Source organism: Anoplolepis gracilipes, chromosome 7, assembly GCF_047496725.1.
Source record: "Anoplolepis gracilipes chromosome 7, ASM4749672v1, whole genome shotgun sequence".
Classification (NCBI taxonomy): Eukaryota; Metazoa; Arthropoda; class Insecta; order Hymenoptera; family Formicidae; genus Anoplolepis; species Anoplolepis gracilipes.
The window spans coordinates 8,610,815-8,630,202 of record NC_132976.1 but is presented as its reverse complement, the minus strand read 5'-3'; the positions used below and the strand labels follow the sequence as shown (position 1 = coordinate 8,630,202).

Here is a 19,388-nt window from a genome sequence, read left to right as displayed (position 1 = left end):
GAATATGTTATAAAACAATTCGTAATAGATTTTTTCTGTTACTTAAAAGAACAATACTAAAAAATATTATATATTAATTTATGAACATTGCGATAATAATCTTAAAATTGCGACTTTGTTTACTGATAAAATCTTAATAACAATGTTTAAGATTTTGTCGATCTTTATTTTAATCTAGGTACACCCTCTTGGGGTATTGCATGGTATATCAATGACTTGCTGATCCCAGAGATCACCGTTGAACGAGGTCGAACTTATACCTTCATCGTGGAGGGTGGAAACGATCCTGCCAATCCTGCTAAGTGAGTTGTATTCTTATTCGCGATGACGTTTCTCATAGTATACACATTAGATCTATGTCGCTATAATATCTTCGCTATAACATTGACGCGTAATGTTTGTTGATAGGTATCATCCGTTCTACATAACTGACAGTCCGGAGGGTGGTTTTGGACAGAAAACCGAAGTGCAACAAATGAAACAAAAAGTATTTGCTGGCGTGAAGTATGATTCTACCGGATATCCCTATCCGACTGCAGCCGGCCGTTACTGCGAATGGGTTCGCACCACAGTAGACAACGCAGATAACTACGAGACGTTTAAGAGCTTTTTTGAAACGCTCGAACTCAAGTGTGACAAGGGCGAGCCTGCCAAGCTCGTATGGACCGTAGAAAAAGACACACCGGACTTAGTTTACTATCAGGTACGAATTTTTATTTTAAGGAAAAGTCAAAGAAGAGAGATTATTATCAATCGATTATTCGCACAAACATATAAATTATTTTAGCGATATAAAAATAGCTTTCTATTAAAAGTTAGATTTTACGAAATTTTTTTTTTAATGTATTATATGAAATTTGACTAAACTTTTATATAACATCTTTTTCAGTGTTATACGCACAGCCATTTGGGTTGGAAGATCAATGTTGTTGATGCAAACCGGTCGCAGGGAAACATTAACAGCATCAGTCCCGTATTTATGACGTTTGTAACGTCTGCTATCGCATTCCTTTTATTCTCGAGATGAATCGTTAGGTCTTCTTCTTTTTATGCGGAACAAGTGACGGAAGACAAAGATGATGATGAAAGAAGGTCGATTTAAGATCACGAAAACCATACACACGATTGTTAAATCGGCGAAACACATACAAGGTTGTAAGAAAGTATTTAGCATGTAAGAGATTTACTTGTAAGGTAAAAGATTAGCAAAATATTTTTAAGACCTATCAGATTCAAAATATTTCATATTATATGATATATATTATATATAATATATACATATACAAATATATATATATATATATATATATATATATATATATACACATACACATACACGCATACACATATATACGTATGACATGTACACAGAGACGCGAAATTTTAATATTCTTTAACAATATAAAATCGAACTGAGACAATAATGATGATAAGAATTGGGTAACCAATGAGATTCTGACAATAATTGTGATCAGGTCTGGGTAATCAATAATATTCTGACAATAATTACGATCAGGACTGGACAACCAAAGAAATTCTGACAATAACGAACAGGGATTTATTATTAGGGGAAGGATATTTGATTAAAACGATATCCGGGGATGAGCTGATTAGCATGTATAATTACATCTATATAAAAAAAATTGATGCAAGAGAGATGGAAATATGCATCAGCAGTACATGTACAATGTAAATTTTGCACAAAGCTATAGTTGATCTTAATGTAACTTTAAATCGACGATAGTATGTAAGAAGTACATTTATAAATGCTGTCGACTTGACAATAATACGTAGCATAGTCAATGGGAGAGGATCGCTAACGAAATGTGAATTATGTACAAGAAAGTAAAGCAAAAAAGTAATACTTAAGAGTGATGCAGGTTACAAACTATCCCTTATACGTGTAACAATGCTATAATATGTATATACTATATAGAGTGTGGACCTTCCTAAAACGGAATGAAAGTATAAAATGTGCCTTGGGTACAGATAAATAAATGTCTCTAATTACAAGGATTAGGACCCACTTGGCAAAGGGACACCGTGCAGTACTTTGGAACTGGTCTCTTGTGCGTGAAGCGTATGAACACATGAGTAAGAAGCTACAGTTTATATATATATTATATTTTTAGAAAATATTATAGAAGAAACTCTGTTTCAAAACTGTTTCTTCAAATATTTAATACGATTTTAATTATGCCGTTCTTTATAGAATGACATAATTATGATATAATTAAGCAATGCATTCGTGCGTGGAATTAATAACAAATAATTTCCGCAAATTATATAAAAGGAAGAAGTATGCACGTATAAAATTATCAAAAATTATTAAAAACAAAAAACGGCCTGTGGCAGATAGACTCATAATTATAATTAGTGATCGTGAAACGTGCAAGGGATATATGCAACCAAGAGAAATCAGCGGAATACATAATCAATTTAGGGTAGTGATTTTAGTGTAACGTTTCTCGCGTAAAGTTTTCAATGTGTGTCCAGCTCCTAAGTACCGAGGTGTCTACAAAATTGACAGCAGAAAATTCTTTGCTTATTGCACGAAGACCAGTCTGTATTTAATTACATGCGCATATATATATATACACAAGTATCATACACATACAGAACAGAAAAAACTCTGAAACTTACATTATCTATAGCTTTACGAAGGGCGAGACGTAAAAGACGTTAAGATCGTTAAGTAGGTACTCCTACTAATTACTGTGTACGTAAATAAATGACAATAAGAATAACACACTTAATCTCGATGTTTGTGTCGCTGAATTTTCGATATGACAATACTTGAGAGCAATCCTTGAGAGATCTTTGCTCGGAATGTAGGCTATCGCTATATTTTTCGTTCGTTTTTTTCTAAGAAAATTTTTTGAAAGTAACAGATTCTAGTTTGTAAGCGGATAAAACTCCTACTTCTGTGAATGACAATAATAAATTATCAACTTGCAGGATTTACAATATAGAAACGGGCTGCTCCCAGAAATGGCTGTGTTTTACTCTTTTTGATCACTATATAATTAAAGAAAATTTACATAACGAATTATACGTATACGGATCAATCATTCGATTACATAAAATGTACGAAACAGATTATAAACCAAATTATAAATTATAATGTATTATTCTGCAATAAAGGATAAACCATAAGTCGCGTAGCTAAAGTGTTCCATATTCGCATAATACATGTACAGATAATAATATATAGAGACACATACACATAGAAAAATATATCATTCGTAGAAACTATATGTACAAATAAAATTTTATTATAATTTTAGCAATGAATGAAGTTAAGCTGATAACATTTGATAAACTTTACCTCAAGTATAAGTACAAAAATAATTGATTCTTTTCTTAAAAGATTCATTGTATGTATTTTTCTTAGAATGTTAATTGTTCAAATTTTGTTTAAAAAAATTATAACACACAAAAAGGAAAAGCTCTTATATACAACTCTATAAATATATAAATCAACAATTTCTACGTATTTTTTAAAGTCGGATTTTATTTGCTTGTTCGAGAATTTTGTTTGTTCTCGTGATGATGATGTTTCATTTATGTCATTTTTATCCATTTCAATTTTTCCAGGAGCAGCTCGATACGTCCCAAGTTGTTAGTTCATAAGTGACAAATAATAGCTTAGATCCTAAGAAAACTTTTCAGCTATATTACTGTACATTAATACGTATAAAAAGAGGATAAAGGAAAACGTACTTATGGAGAACGTTTCTGGAGACTAAATTGAAAATATTAGTCATCCGGCACAGCATGCGAACGGCTATACCGTCAATGTTGTACAGTTTAAAACGTGATTTCGGATTGTAATAGCGATAATATTTAGGGCGTAATGTTCTTACAGTTTTAGATCTTATCTTTAAATTAACATATAATATAAAACGGTCTACTTATAAGCTTCCATCCATGCACGATTACTATATAAGACACGTGCGGAGCGACAAAGGTGTGCGGTGAGATAGAATGCAACTCAAAATATATCGCATTACCACGTATGGATTATTGTTATGAATGTTTATGCAATTTTCCATAAGTAACAAGATTCTGGAAAAATTAGATACATAATCGCATTAATAGATAGATTTTTTTAAAAATTTTGAAATTATATCTTTAGCATATTTTTCGTGTTGCATTTTAAAATTTATGTCTTTTTTATTTTATTAGATTTTATATTCTTGCTTTTCAAAAGATTTTAAGCGATATCGTGATATTATCAAAAGTATACCGCAATTATTATATATTTTATTATATTATTATAGTATCGATTTATTTTCAAAATACTAATATTTGAATTAGTAATTATATTATATAAGTTTTATAATTATATATAATATTAATTAATTAATTATTAATGAGGGAGAGGGTTGGTATTGGCAATATTAATATTTACTTTTCATTTATATTGCCATTCACTCATGAAGTATTTTAGCATTTAATGAAATTAACGCGATATTGCAAAAACTTTTTATGCATTTTTGTTTTATTTCTCTTCTTTTATTATTCAAAATTAAACAATTAGTGTTGTGTATACATGTGCCGACTAATAATTTTGACAATATACTATAAAAACGATCGTTAAATACGAATGCTCTTGTAATTTCTCGGTAAGATGAATAATTATAGTTGTAAGAGATCGAGGATAATTATTATAAAGTTTATATTTAAGCAAGGAACAAGATGCATTGTTAATATGTATGGAATGCGACAAAGTCGAATCATATTGCGCTCAATATCTTTGCAAATATTGCGTCTCACAAAAAGATTCTTTTGTGGTATGTAGAGTGTGACAATTTCGGGACAATTGCAACAACATAATCCATACAGCACAAAAAAGCCAAAAGACATCTTAAAGATGTCTAAAAGACGATAAAACGTCTTTAAGTCGTCTTTAGACGTTTTTTTAGGAACTCGTGCTATGTGCGAATACTTATTATTTTTTTCTCTACATCTATGTTGTACATAGCTCTATCTAGAAAAGAATGCGAGATATCGTTAGTCCGAGTTAGTTAACGAAGAGAAAAGAATCAAAAGAGAAAAATTGATAAGAATTCATTAAACTATGATTTTTTAATCTCCGAGAAAAATCAATAATTGTGGACGTCACATAATTTAAAGATATTAAAACAAAATCTTGAAACATTTTTTTTATGATGATATTAGAAAATTATTGTTATCCAATTTATGATAGAAAGTAATACTTTTCATTTCGTTAATTTTTTATAGCGCTATCAATTTAAGATCGTTCAAATTAAGGTACGTTGTATAGATATTCTAATCCTACTAACTTTCTCAATCTCTCATTGTATCATTGTCTCTTTCAGTAAATTCAAGTCTCATCGTCAATAGATGAAAAAGAAACTGAAAGTTTAGTAACGTTAACAGATATTGATATTGATCCGATCCTTAGAAAGAATCAAAGAGAGAACTCTTTTGCTCTTACAAATGAATAGAACCCAATGATGAGTCTATCGAAAAAAAAAAAAAAAAAAAAAAAAAAAAAGAAAAAAAAACTGATAAGGCGGTTTCATCTCAAAAAGCACTTTTTACGTATATCATTATTACACGGAAAAAGTGCATCTACATATTTAGAACGTTTCACGATTAAAGAGACTGGGGAATCGGTAAATCAAGACTGATCGTCTCACACGACTTGTCGCCGCGCCAGTCGAATTGTATCCGAAGAACGTTTAAATTGTCAACCTTTTGTTTCTCTTCAACGTTTATGTGTTAGGCTAGCTTGTAACTAACAATTAACTTTCACACTTAATCGTCTAATCGTTATTCTCTCTATTCAAGGAGACAGGGCACTCCTGTTTCGAGTAAATACGTGATTCGTTGACACACGTGTGCAAAATAACTCGCGCCGATTTTTCGACGCGCATCATAAAGTTGTATACGAATTTAAATTCAATATTGCGCAAATAATTATTGGAGCGAGGATTTGCACCGTGACATATCATTCTTTTCGGAAATAAATTAATTACACGTGAAGATAATTCACATAGCACCGCGCTGAAAAATGAAGACTAAGAACCTTGTCGACCGATTTCTGATTAGATATGTTCATTTAATCAATTTCGTAAATATATAACAATACAAAAATGATTAAAAGATATCTAAAAATGTCCAACGAAATCATTTGAATATATTTGAGCATTTCTTAGTCATTTAAAAAAAAATGTACTCGCGACAAGAGCTCTTTAAAATTTTGTTATCTTTCAGCGCGAACACACACGTGATGTCGGATATTTTTTTGTCTCTTCGGACAACAGTCTCTTTGTTTGATGTATTAATACGAAATCCATGATTTTTTTCTCATCTATATATGTATATTAGAGGAAGAGTTATTCTAAATAATATCTATCTGTTTATTCATTCCCTCTGAGAGTTAACTCGTTTAGAAAGTATTAAGATATCGGGGCGCATGGTTTTCCATCGAGCAACCACATAAAATAATCACTTTAATAAGAAGTCAATCCTTATCGTAATTTGACATATCTCGTAAGGTAAAAGAAAGTGTCAGTCGCGGAGTGTTACGTGAGCGCCGTAAAATTCTCAGCCATCATTTAGATAGGAGACATTCTTTGTCGAAAATGTTAATTTTCTTTATATAGTCTATATGTAACATACTGTTTCGTAAATATTTCGGTTGATTTGTTAGCGTTATTTGAAAGGCGCACACATATGACTTGCAAAATTACGCTAGGCGTTTGAGAGGAAAAAAAATTCTTTTTGTGAAAAGAATACTGTTCCCACAAGAAAAGCATGTTCTCTTTGACAATAGAATAGATTATATACTGAACCATATCACTAATGACTTTTTGAGATACAATATTAATTTAGATATATATAAAATCCAATGAATTATTTGAGAGTATTGTTCTTGTATTGTATTGATTATGTCAATTTGTTGTCGCGCGTGAATCTCTATATCCGATATTGTGCAATCTGATCAGGATACAAAGTGTATTAGAAGTGTCCATCAACTGTCGTCGAGTTCTAAGTATCGCTGCGAAATATATCTCAGGATGTTTCTGCTCTTTTATCAATTATGAGTTTCGTCACATTTCATACATTAATCTTAATGGCTTTGATAGAGCTACATTTATTAATATTATTGGGTAAAAGGAGCATGTATAAGTAATCATGAGGTATATGATATATTATGATTATGAATTATTGAACATTATATCAAATTTTATATTCACTTCTTGTGGTTGACAATAAACTGGTTTTATAAAAAAGAAAAAAGACGAAGAGACTGCATTTAATATGTTTGTTTAATGCGCGACGGCTATAAAAAATATTCTATAATATAAACAAGAGGTATCACTGTACATATAAGTTTTTTCTCACACAGTAAATATATTGGACAATACAATATATATTTAAAATCTATTTTGGATATCCCCAAGGATCTTTCTTTTGATCCATTAGGACGAGAGAAGATTCACAGATCTTTTTGAATATTTCGCGTAATCTTCCTTTTGAGAATACCTGTATAAAAATATTGAGTAAATACATGTGTATTTTTGTAAAATTCATGTATAAATATATTTACAATGGTTATATTTTGCTGTTATAATACATACTTTATATAGTTGATGTTGCTCGGAGGCGAGTATGTCTGCCAGTTGAATACAACCGTCATGCTCATTCATTTCGGACATAACCGAATGTAGTAAAAGCGTGACTTTAGGAATGCAAAGCTCGCGCAGCTTCTCCAACTGATGTTCCCTGAGCTCGTCTTCGGACGTGCACGGTTCGCCGTTGTTGTTCTTAGAATCGACGAGCCAACCGCCATCGGGGAACAACAGAACGTTAAATAACAACTGTTTCACAGCCTAAAAACAGATACGGAAAATGAATATTTTACGTTTCTCTCATATTTATACTCTTATTATTATTATTATTATTATTATTATTATTATTATTTCTCACCTTTGTATGATGTTGCATCGTAGATTTCCATCTTTCTAATTCTATATTGTACTGTGCCTTTCTATGATCATATGCAACTTTTTCCGTGAAAGTGGCATATGTTGATAATTCCTCCGGTGGCACAGGTTTGCCGTGATGATAGTGAGAAAACCATTCGTCGAAACCCTCCTGGACGTCAAGGTACGTCTTATAACAAAGGTACTCTCTTATCGAGGAAGCTGCTTGTTTGGATAAATTACTAGTTATTGTAAGATTCGTGAGTGTGCATTCCATACCCGAATATTCGGCCATAACCGATTCAATCGAATCTGACGGAATCTATAAAATATATAAAAACAGATATCATTTAACTTATGTATAAATTAATCAAAGCAATTTATATAACTGAGTTGTTTTTAAATCATGAAAAATTTTTTCATGAACATGTGTCAATATAAAAGCTGTAACAATTGATTTTTTCCTAAGTTGTACCTTGTTAAATGCTTTGCGCGCCGCGTCGAGCTTTTCCTTAGTTAGAAAATATCTAATGAGCGCATTCGTTTGCCGTAAAGCTTCTTCTCTTTGATTTTGATAGAAAATCAGCCAATCTAACGCATTAATCTTTTCGATATCTGCGTCGGTTATAGTTCCTTTCAAATCTGTTGGATCGGAGTCTATATTTTTCTTACGTATATTTTCCACTACCAATTTCGTAATCGCCTCTACATTTAAGTTTGCATCCTCTGCCGCGCGTAAACATTTCTTGCGCTGTTCATACTCTTTAACACCTTCCAAGTAATGGGCATAATTAGTTATTTGCTCCTCTTGAGGCAATGTAGCTGTATAGAACGCAATTAAAGTCGGATCGCCTATCTCTATAAGAACACGAACGTACGCCAGTAATATTTTGTCCTCTACTTTATCCTTTGTACTTCTCCCAATTTGTCTAAAGAACAGAATTAGATGTGCCAGGAATCTGAGGAACTGCGAATCGCAAGCGCCACTATCAACCATAGTTTCAATTTCCTCCATTAGTTTTGGTATTTGATCCAATATTATATATTTTTGTATTAAATGATCAGGTTTATTGGATTGTGCACGTATTATTGGATTCTTCGATGCATGCAATTCCTTGAATGCGTCCTCTAACGAGATTTCGTTTTTCCAATATTCCTCTGACATAGCAGTATAAATTTTCACCATCATTAATCTCAGTGCTGACTCAACTTTGATGTCTAGAAGAGTCTTTACATATGCCCACAATGCATCTTGCCAAGATAATGCTATTTGTAGTAGTAGTTGGACATTGCCACAAAGACTTGCATATATAGCACGGTAAAATATACCTGTATGACAGAAATCTCTTGTTTATATTCACATATTTTATATAAATTAGCACAAAGTTAATTCATATACTGTATCATAAGATATTAATTAAAAATTGAACAATTTATGATCAGTGATATTTTTTAACATATTGTCATGTAAACCATATATGAATAACATGTATATTTCATCAAAGGCACTATCATCTACATTAAAGTGTCTTACACAATTATATAATATTGTTAAATATTTTATATTAAAAGTTTTCGAGTAAATCTCTATAATAGCTCTATTTAATTACTAATAATTTTTATATAATTAATTTTTTATGGTGCATACAGTTGCACACATAAATATATACTATGATAAGATTTGCATAAACAAATATAGTGTAGCGTTAAATGCTAAAGAGATCTTTACCTACGCGTTTATCTTGGGACAGTTCCCAAGCACACATCTTCCAAAGACTCCTATTGGGATTCCCTTCAATAGGTAATTTAGTGTCTGTTGATGGATTATTGTAATTTGGATCATGATTTGGAATCCAACCCAATAAACAAGCAGCTCTCCAAGGTTGGCCACAATGCATAGCTAATGCTTGTGCTTTTTGAAGACGTCCGCAACGTACCTGCAATACAAAAATTTTTAAAAATACATGACAATTATACTTTATTTCTTCTTTCAGATCACATTTATAGGTTTATCTTTTTGTTGAAAAATTTGTATAAATGTTTGTTGTATAATTTTAGTCATATAAGAGTGAATAGAGTTTATACCTCTATAAACATTCTTTTTTCAAGTCTGGCATCGTCTTCTCGGTCTAGATCATGTAATTGTCTACCCTCTCGTATCGGTGCATCAGGATCAAGAAACGATACTAGTGGTCTGGACGAACTAAATGCAATTCCTAAATTTTGATTGTGCAATTGATGAACAGTATTTTCCCAAGCCACTGTTTTATCAGTGAAAAGTTCTATGGATGGATGTCTATCTGCTTGATCTAGAGCATTTTTCTCTAACCAGTCAATAATCAATTGATATTCCCTAATGTAACTCTCAGATTTATACAAATTTTCTATAACATTCTTTTCAGAGATATAATTATTATTTATATGTCCGTCATGCTCCATTTGAGTAGACAAGCCGGCACTACTTATACGGTTCTGATAAAGACAATATATTAATCTCCATGTATTTCTCTCACTCTCCAAAGAAGTTTCCTCTTGAGCTATTTCCATATTCTCAACTTTTGATTGCATATCTGTCGAGATAAATAGTAAAGTTATTTCAATTAAATTTTTTAAATACACCAACACTTACTATAATTATTATAAAATATATATAGGTGAAAATAAAGATATTTTCTTGTACCTCTCATTATATCCAACGTGTCTGCACAATTCTGTATAAAATCTGCGATTGTGTCAAAGATTTGTGTTTCAGAAAAGTGTGCCTGCATGCTCTGCAGAAAATCATAGTAGAGTTTTGCTTTAGCTTCTCGCCAAGGCTCGTTCGTTTTCAAAATTGCTCCAGTCGCTGTACTATCATCCATCATTTCCCTGATAGTGATATCATTTTTTTCCGAGCGTGCCATTATGTCGCAAATTTAATTGATCTCGTAGTCGAAATGCAATCATTCATAAAACCACATATCTATATATAACCTAATTCTAACCAATATACCGGTACGTTGGACGCGCGTTTCGACGAAAGACGAAATATTGCTGTCCTTTTTCATACGATGCTTTTACTTGCAATACGCTGGCGCCAACTGCATTCATTTCAGAGCGGGCAGAACTGCATGGTCAGATTCATGTTTCGGTGCACGGTAAAACAACCGGTTGGTTCATATCTGTGCTAAATTTATAATCATATATAATTATGGATTTGAAAAGTACACGAAAATATAGATTTATTAATATTAATATAAATTTTATTACATATTTTTATTTGTTTTTATTTGATTAGTTGCACATAATCTTTTTTTCATTTTAATACATGGATAACAATAATATATAGGTATATATGTACTATAGAGAAATTATTAAAATTATTTTATACATATATAAAAATATATGTGTAACATATATAATAAAAATTTTATTATATAATAAATCGTTAAACACACACACGTCATTGACATAATTTTTATTACAATGTTTGTTCATTAAAATAAATGTAATGAGAAAATAGAATTGTTGTATAGTTCGTATACAGCAAGTCATAAGATTTAGTTAAAGTAAGTTTAATTATATTTCGTAATCGAGTTTCACATGTACACTCTTTTTAAAACGCGTTAAATATATCCAATAATAATATCGTTTTAGTTAGGAAATTTTAGAATCATTTGATGCATATATTTTAATATATGCATATATTTCGTCAAATTTTATTATATATAATATATATGTATGTTACTTTCAGCGCGCGCGCAAAAGAGAGAGAGAGAGAGAGAAAGAAAGAAAGAGCATGCTCTCCCCTCTCCATGCGTCGCGTAGTAAGAGAGGGGAGAACGTCGTACGATGTACGTAACTCGTACAGCCGTGAGGCATTCCATTCCGAGTTTGGCGGGCGTAGTGTCAATGTGCGCACGTGTTTTTACTCTGGCGCCGGCACCGTCACGTGCGTCTCGCGTTTGATCACCTCAAGGTCGAGCGCGCCGTAAACGTTTCTCGCGACGATAATACGTATAATAATATTACGCGATAAATCTTAACATGTTAAAATACGTCTAAAAAGATTCCAAAATAAAATAATAATATTAAATAAAATATTATAATAATATTCAGCCTCGGTGACATATAGCACGCTATTTTTTTACATTAATCTCAGCTTCGTTTCGTAATCGCGACCGCAGTCGTGTTTTTGTTCATATAATATCCTGATTTCGATTACGAAATTGTTGTAGAGGATCGTACTTGATGTCGACTAAATGGGATTCTCTCAGCGTCGCTTTTCAGTTAAAAATAATTGATTGAAAAAAAGACGTTAAATCGATATCGATGTCGGCAATTATTTGGCGTTTTTTCAATCATCATTTCTTACTGGGCAGTTGTAACGCTCGGTTATTGAGAGCACGATCTGCTTCGACAATAGCCCTTCATAGCAATCTGCCCTTTGACGTATCATATGGACTGTCTGTATAATAGACAATATGCTCATCCGAAATCGTGCCTAATGAGTTTGAGTCGGCCTGAGATGAGGACCTGCACGGACTAGAATCGAGCGAACCCCATTCGCGATCGATTCTCTCGATCTTTCGTTTTATTTTCCTTCGGGCTTAACTATTGCTCGGAGTTTGGTCACGCCTGACTTGTCGACTTCAAGTATGTGCTTCTCATGATGAAATGAGATTTTCGATCGTTCCGAAATTCGGGAGTGCCGTTTAAAGTATCGCGTAAAAGTGCGGGAGTGTCGTCCAAACTATCGCGCGTTTTTATTTTTGTACGGTTTAAAATATCGCGTGATTTTACTATTGTACGCTTTAAACAAATTTAAAAAAAATATTGCGCGTATAAGACAATAAATCTTGACAACCCTGACAATCTGAGAGAAGAAGGAGGAGGCCTAGGAGAGGCATCCTGCATCAGCGGAACAACCCTAGGGTAAGTATTATCTGTATATTATTATTTCTATATTAATTATTATAAATCATGTATACAAATTAATTTGATTTATTCATTTAAATAATTTAAATACGAGAAATTCAAAGATAAAGATTTTTACATAAATCTTATAAAAGTTTCTGTTTAAAAAAATAGGTTCTTTTTTAATTTGTAAAATTATTCCATATTTATATATCTGCTTATTATTGTACGCATCGAATATAAAATTTGATGAATACAATAATAAATTCTTAAATATTAATTATTTTAAGCGCTGCTATAATTTAGACTTTGTATTTATATGTTACAGACAACGTAGCTTCAATATTGACAACTCCGCTGTTGCGCATCAGTATCGGTGAGTGATAAAAAGGTTTTATTACATTTTAAAGCAACGAATTTGTGTAGAGACTTGTAGATTGATAGACTTATAGATGTACATTGTAGATAAATTCGTTGTTTTAACCCTCGGACGGCGGGATAGCCACGTGCATGACGAGCTCTAGGTCAATTTTAAATTATAGAGAAATTTCTTTTTATTTTTTAATTATATTCTAAGATAAAATTTTATATTAAATTTTTAATTCATTATTTTTTAACTTTTATTATACAATATTATATGTAATAGAAATACTATTTGTATATAAAAATTGAAGAAAAAGGAAAAATATTCTTAAATACATGATTTATTGTAATATTCTGCAAGACATAGATGAAATAATTTCAATATATTTTATATATAAATATATGAGTTTTATAAAATAATTTTAAACGTACAGATCTTTGACCCGCCGATAGAGGGTTTGTATGAAGGTGGTAATGTTTGATATATATAAATATATATATGTTTATTTTTATTTTGCGACTTTTAACGACTGAATGACGTGCCTAAAAAACGATATTATATCGTACAATCGTAATATCGATCCTAAACGAAGAAAAGTCGTCTTATTTGTCGGCGATTTTTATTATTAACTGGCAGTAGAAGGAGAATCTTCTTCGATTTTTATTGACTCGTAAAAATACGTAAAAGATATATGATCGCGAATTTCCAAATTTTATGTTATTTCAAATTCCCAATTAGGACTCCCCAAATCACTTTATCACAGGTTTTGCATAGCCAGCAAGAAGAGTAAGGCCTGCTAGAGCTAATAGGACATTAAAAAAGAAAAAAAATTAATAACAAATTTAATAATTTAATAAAATAAAATTGAAACTATAAAATTAAATAAATAAGTTAAATTAAATTTATTTTAAAGAAAAAAAATATAAAAATGTAACATTTTTTAGGAAAATAAAAAATTAATTAAATACAAATTGCGCAGATAAAATAAAAAATTTATTACATTATAAAAAATAATTATAAAAGAATTATTAAGTAAAAATTAAATTTATATTTATAATAAAATATAATTTTTAATTTATGAAAAACATAAAAGAATATAACTTTAATATAAAATACATTTAAGTTGCATTATATATTATAAAATTTTATTTATTGTATACATATATATATTGTATAAGACTATATATATATATATATATATATATATACCTAAATGCATATTAGACCATATATATATTTTATATATATATATATATATATATATATATATATATATATATATACATACATAAAATAATTTCTATTTAATAATACATATATTTATTGTTATCTATGACATGTATTAAAACGAAGAAAGTTTACGCATAGCTAAAATAATATGTAATATAATATATATTAATAAACTCATAATATTTTCGTGTACTTTTCGAATCTACTAATTATATGAATCTAGCACAGACATGAACCAGCTGGTCGTTTTATCATGGCACTGAAAAATAGATCTGGCCATGTAGTTCCGCTCGTTCTAAAATGGATCTAGTTGGCGCTAGCGTATTGCAAGGATAAAGCGTCGTTTGTCATATGAAAAACGGCGACGTGACCTAACCTAAAAAAAACGCAGAGCACGGATACAAAATCTTTCGTTTTCTCTTTTTTGATGCTATTCAAATTTAATTTATTCTGACAGTAAGCGGTTAGATCAAAACATTTGATCGAATGGATAACAATAATGAGGTAAATTTATTTTTGATAAGTTTTACTTAACATAAAGAATAAAATAATGTTACCAATTTTATTAATTGTTAATCATATAAATCATCAATAGCTTTTATTATATTTTTAGATATGATAGTTTGGTAAGATAATGCATTAATTATATTAATTAAATATAGGTAGCACTTTCGGACATTGATTCAATTTCTGTCACAACTGGAGACATAAAGTGTCATAATGAGAATGTGTCTGCTGAAGAGTTGCTTCGACACTTACAGAGAAGCATCTTGGAAACAACAGAGGAGAATATTACATTTACAAAAGAGTTTTCTAGTTTATTATCCAACTTAGATCTTGAAGTTAAGATGCTACCCAATGACTTGAAAGAAAGTTTGGAGAAGTTATCTTTGATTTTAAATGCCGAGAAGTTATTTGAATTTGATGAAACAGCCTTACGGATAAATAGAGAACGTAAGATTATAGAGGAGAAGAGGCGACTGCAAAAGGAAAAACAGATGTCAATGATATATGACAAATTACTTAGAAATTGCATGAGATTACAAACAAAGCTCGATCATGTACAAAATGAAGTTGATTCTCTCCAGAATACTGTTGATACTACAGAGAAAGATAAGAACACTTTACATTGTAACAAGGTTTTTTTATCTACAAAATTGAAAGAATATCAACAAGCTGTGGAGAAATTAGAAACAGATTTAAGTGATATGCAGGTTGATGAACTTTATCCAGAGAAAATATTAAATAAATATAAATTATACTTAGAAAGCACAATCGAATTGGCAGATGTTAATCAATCACTCGTTCAATATGGTGATTTGCCACCTAATTTATTGCAAGCTAAATTATTACTAGAAAGTAAAAAGAAAGAGTATGAAAACTTGAACCAACAGCTTTTAGAAAAAACCAATGAGCTTTAATTATCGATCTTAAACTTAATTGTACATTCCCAATATCTGCAATACATTTTCTTTTCATAAATGATCAATTTAGTATAGTACAATAGTCTTAGTTTAATAAAATAATTATTATATAATGTATGTTATAAATAAGAGATTATACATGTGCGCATAAATATAAAAAAAATTTTACAAAAATCTTTTTCATTTTTAGAAACCATATTTCGATTTTGTTTGTTTTCGTGCCATTCTATTCTGAGACCATTGATTTTTCAATTCTAATTCCATGGCTTTTGCTTGATGCGCTAGATAAGTTATTTGATGTTTCTTCTTGGATTGAGAATTAATTCCACAGCTTTGCATAGATACTGGCCTCTGCACAGGCTCCTCTGTCAATGCCTTCACCAACCACTCTCTTTGATCTGGTTTTATATCTTCACCATTTATTTCAATTATATCTGTGTCCTTGATTTCTTTGCGTTTTGTACCTCGTTTTCCACAAAGATACTCGATTGCCTTTTCATCAAAGGCTACATTACCTTGCATATCAAGATTATATTCTTGCTCAGGAACAGGTAGTTTTGGACCAACTTCTGCTTTGTTTTTCAATATTATTTCTTCTTTGGGTAAATTTATAACATTACTTCTTAATGTTTTGCTTGAATTACTCGATTGGTCATTTGTTAAAAGATCAGATATCATGGAGGAAGGATGTGGTGTATTATCTATATGTTTTTCAAACAAAGCATCTTTAGTACTTAATTTTAATGTAAGGTTAACTGAAGACTCTAGATCTGGTAATGTTGATACAAAGTTGTCTGATATATTTTTATCAGCATCTAACCCAAAGAAATCTACTGATCCATCATCATCATCGTCAAAATTCGATTCATTATGTGATTTATCTAAAGTTTGTGTTTTCATTTTACTATTCTGATTTATACCAAATTTCCTTGTTATTTCCGATTGCTGAATATTTGTTCGTGCTGCTGCATTCTTAACAGTTTGAGGTATTAAAGCTTTTCTTGCAGTTTCTTGTTTTGGTGATCCTAACAGTGCGAAGAGTCCACAACCTTTCTAAAATAATAAACAATTCATGAATTTTAATCATCTTGTCATTTAAAGTTTTATTCAAAGGAATTTTTTTTAAATGTTTGTGATAAATTACCTGTAATGGCTGTATAATCCTAGCAGGTTTCTCTTCCTTTTCTTCCTCAAGATCCTTAAACTAATACATCAAATAATTTAGATATAGTTCAATAAAATAATTTATATTTTCTAAATCTATATGCTATACCCTGTATACGTACCTCTGATAAAGAAGGCACTGATATTTTCACAGTCTGCTTTTTTGCTGGCTTTATGAATTGATTTTTTGTTTTATTTTTTAACAAGATAGCATCCTCAGTGTCTTCGACGTTATTTGCAGAACTTGCATTTCTGGGTTTTGGTAGTGTGTTGAGTAAATTTTTCACATTAGCTTCTGTAGTGTCACTTTCTTCTTTCTCGTTCTTACACTGTAAATACAGTTAGTTAAATAATGTAGGCGTAATATTTATATAAAAATAATTTATATTTTCGTGTATTTGTATAAAAACCTTTTCCTCCTCGTTTTCGGAGTCCTCGTCACTGCTGTCATATGCTACGAGACTCATCTTCAATTAGAAATATGAATTACACTACTAATTTGCTTTTTTGTATACACATATGCACCATCGATGAGATTTTCTCGAACAAATTCGTGATCACTCAGCAGAGATAAACCTGAGAGCGTGTCTACATGTCGTGCAGCAGCGCCATCCAATTCTAGGAATTGGAAACATTTAGCCACATCCACTTTTCGATACTGTCGGTCAAACTTCTCATTTGGTTTATGTCTTTGCTACATCCATTTTTCGACAATGATGATAAACTTATCGTTTGGTTCAAGTCCGTGCTATATCCATAAATTATAAATAAAAAATTTCATATATATATATATATATATATATATATATATATATATGATCTCAGGTTTCACTCTGGTATGTACATCAAAATTGGTTAAATAAAGAAGTATTTGATCGACATTTTCGATTATCTAGTATCGATACTTTAAATACTCAAAATATCGATAGTGTATAAAATCTTAATATTTTCATCAGAATTTTCAGCCTTCAATTGAAATGTGTAATCAATAATATGTCATTCTGATTAATTGATAATTGGAACATGTGATAAATAAATTATAGTGGATGTTTATATTTGAAGTCTAAAATGCATAATACATGACATTTGAAAGCCTTTCGAAATTTATTCTGTAAATTTGATACTAGATGGCAGCAGATTGATATTTAAACAGCACTTCGACCAAACCGATTAATTTAATCGTTCATTAATTTACAAAGCGACCAACATAAAAATTGCTAAGGATATTTTCGTATATAAGATAATACAAAATTTTAAATTCTGTTATTGGTTACTTTGTGAGTTAATCAACAATCAATTATAAGAATCGACAGTTAAATTAATCAGAGTTTAGCCTAAACGAATAAAAAAGTAGTGTGTGTTCAGGATACATTCGCTTGGTGTAAAATTTCGAAAAATTGTAAAGTTTCCGACTGTTTTTAACAGCCATTTTCACTGTCCAGTGATTGTATAAAAAAGTGCTATATCCCTAATTAATTTTGTATATAAATTCCATCGTTCTCGAATCGAATTAAAAAAAAAATTTTTTTTATTAAATAAATAATTATAAGACTTTCATAATGTTTGTGAGAACAAAGACGGACAGGAGGATGCAAGGAAAAGAATTCGTGGAAAGAGAGAAGAAATTGTGATTAAAAAGGTATTGTGTCTTTGTATTTACAATATAATATTTTACGAAATATATATACAAATCACATTTTAATGCACAAACATGCTATTAAATATTAATTTAATCAAAATTTATAAAATTTGATATATTTCTTTTATAAATAAATAGTGCATACACAATTACAGAGAAATATGTAATATTAAAATATAAAATATACATAAAGTAAATAGAAAAAGAAATATAATGGCAAATTCTTATAAAATATTTACCATTGATTGATAGATAGAAAATATTTGAATATTTTTTGTAACTTTAATTTGTAATTACGCGATATGTATATATTGTGTTTATGATAAATTATTATTTTGATGGACTTTTTATATGATTTATATGATGAAAATGTTTATATGATAAAAATATCTCGCTTCTTCGTTTGTTCCTCGAGCATATTATTTTATAATTTTCCAAGACTCTCTATCTTTTTACTTATATTTACTATTTAATAAAATGTAATAATCGCGAACAAATATTCCGGTGCGGTTTTTAGCCGCTCACGGGGTATTTGTATACGCCGTCTACGTCGAGATACAGGAAATCAACCAGACCCTGATTCGCTCGTCTGAAAACCTTGCTCTTTTACGCAATTTTAGCGTTTATTAAAGTTTGCTCGCAAATGAAACGAAACCCATATAACCTACCTAATTTAGCGAGTAGTATTTTCAAGTGGAGGCCACTTCAGG

At 30.4% G+C, this 19,388-nt stretch overlaps 4 protein-coding genes across 8 annotated transcripts in view; 2 read left to right on the top strand and 2 right to left on the bottom strand.

Annotated features, from left to right (window-relative positions):
- LOC140667882 (protein Skeletor, isoforms B/C) overlaps positions 1-7,163 on the top strand; it is a 71,685-nt gene extending 64,522 nt beyond the window's left edge. For all 5 annotated transcript variants that reach the window (XM_072896214.1, XM_072896216.1, XM_072896215.1 and 2 more), the window contains 3 exons: positions 179-302; positions 409-703; positions 890-7,163. In XM_072896214.1, the coding sequence (XP_072752315.1) occupies positions 179-302; positions 409-703; positions 890-1,027 (557 nt within the window). In that variant the 3' untranslated portion in view covers positions 1,028-7,163. The remainder of the gene's footprint in view (positions 1-178; positions 303-408; positions 704-889) is intronic.
- A 112-nt stretch (positions 7,164-7,275) lies between these two features.
- Positions 7,276-10,998, bottom strand: Nup107 (nuclear pore complex protein Nup107). Its single transcript, XM_072896211.1, has 7 exons — positions 10,642-10,998; positions 10,047-10,531; positions 9,691-9,898; positions 8,437-9,290; positions 7,966-8,283; positions 7,617-7,868; positions 7,276-7,521 (listed from the first exon to the last, which is right to left on the bottom strand). Exons 1-7 carry the CDS (start codon positions 10,862-10,864, stop codon positions 7,420-7,422), a joined length of 2,442 nt encoding a protein of 813 aa, XP_072752312.1. The 5' UTR covers positions 10,865-10,998; the 3' UTR covers positions 7,276-7,419.
- A 3,645-nt stretch (positions 10,999-14,643) lies between these two features.
- LOC140667894 (uncharacterized) lies at positions 14,644-15,872 on the top strand. Its single transcript, XM_072896235.1, has 2 exons — positions 14,644-14,955; positions 15,114-15,872. The coding sequence occupies exons 1-2, from the start codon at positions 14,938-14,940 to the stop codon at positions 15,870-15,872; spliced, it is 777 nt and encodes a 258-aa protein (XP_072752336.1). The 5' UTR covers positions 14,644-14,937.
- Positions 15,873-16,061: 189 nt separating this feature from the next.
- LOC140667888 (uncharacterized) lies at positions 16,062-17,624 on the bottom strand. The gene is made up of 4 exons (XM_072896229.1): positions 17,450-17,624; positions 17,162-17,368; positions 17,020-17,079; positions 16,062-16,928 (listed from the first exon to the last, which is right to left on the bottom strand). Exons 1-4 carry the CDS (start codon positions 17,504-17,506, stop codon positions 16,062-16,064), a joined length of 1,191 nt encoding a protein of 396 aa, XP_072752330.1. The 5' UTR covers positions 17,507-17,624.
- Between the last annotated feature and the right edge of the window lie 1,764 nt (positions 17,625-19,388).

What these genes read in the sequence shown, in the direction of transcription:
- Nup107 (XM_072896211.1), bottom strand. Translation starts at nt 10,864, where the DNA reads ATGGCACGCTCGGAAAAAAATGATATCACTATCAGGGAAATGATGGAT. An exon ending in CACGTTGGATATAATGAGAG is followed by an intron (nt 10,532 to 10,641) that starts GTACAAGAAAAT and finishes TTATCTCGACAG; the next exon opens with ATATGCAATCAAAAGTTGAG. An exon ending in CGCGCAAAGCATTTAACAAG is followed by an intron (nt 8,284 to 8,436) that starts GTACAACTTAGG and finishes TATATTTTATAG; the next exon opens with ATTCCGTCAGATTCGATTGA.
- LOC140667888 (XM_072896229.1), bottom strand. Translation starts at nt 17,506, where the DNA reads ATGAGTCTCGTAGCATATGACAGCAGTGACGAGGACTCCGAAAACGAG. An exon ending in CCGAAAACGAGGAGGAAAAG is followed by an intron (nt 17,369 to 17,449) that starts GTTTTTATACAA and finishes CTGTATTTACAG; the next exon opens with TGTAAGAACGAGAAAGAAGA. An exon ending in CAGTGCCTTCTTTATCAGAG is followed by an intron (nt 17,080 to 17,161) that starts GTACGTATACAG and finishes TTGATGTATTAG; the next exon opens with TTTAAGGATCTTGAGGAAGA.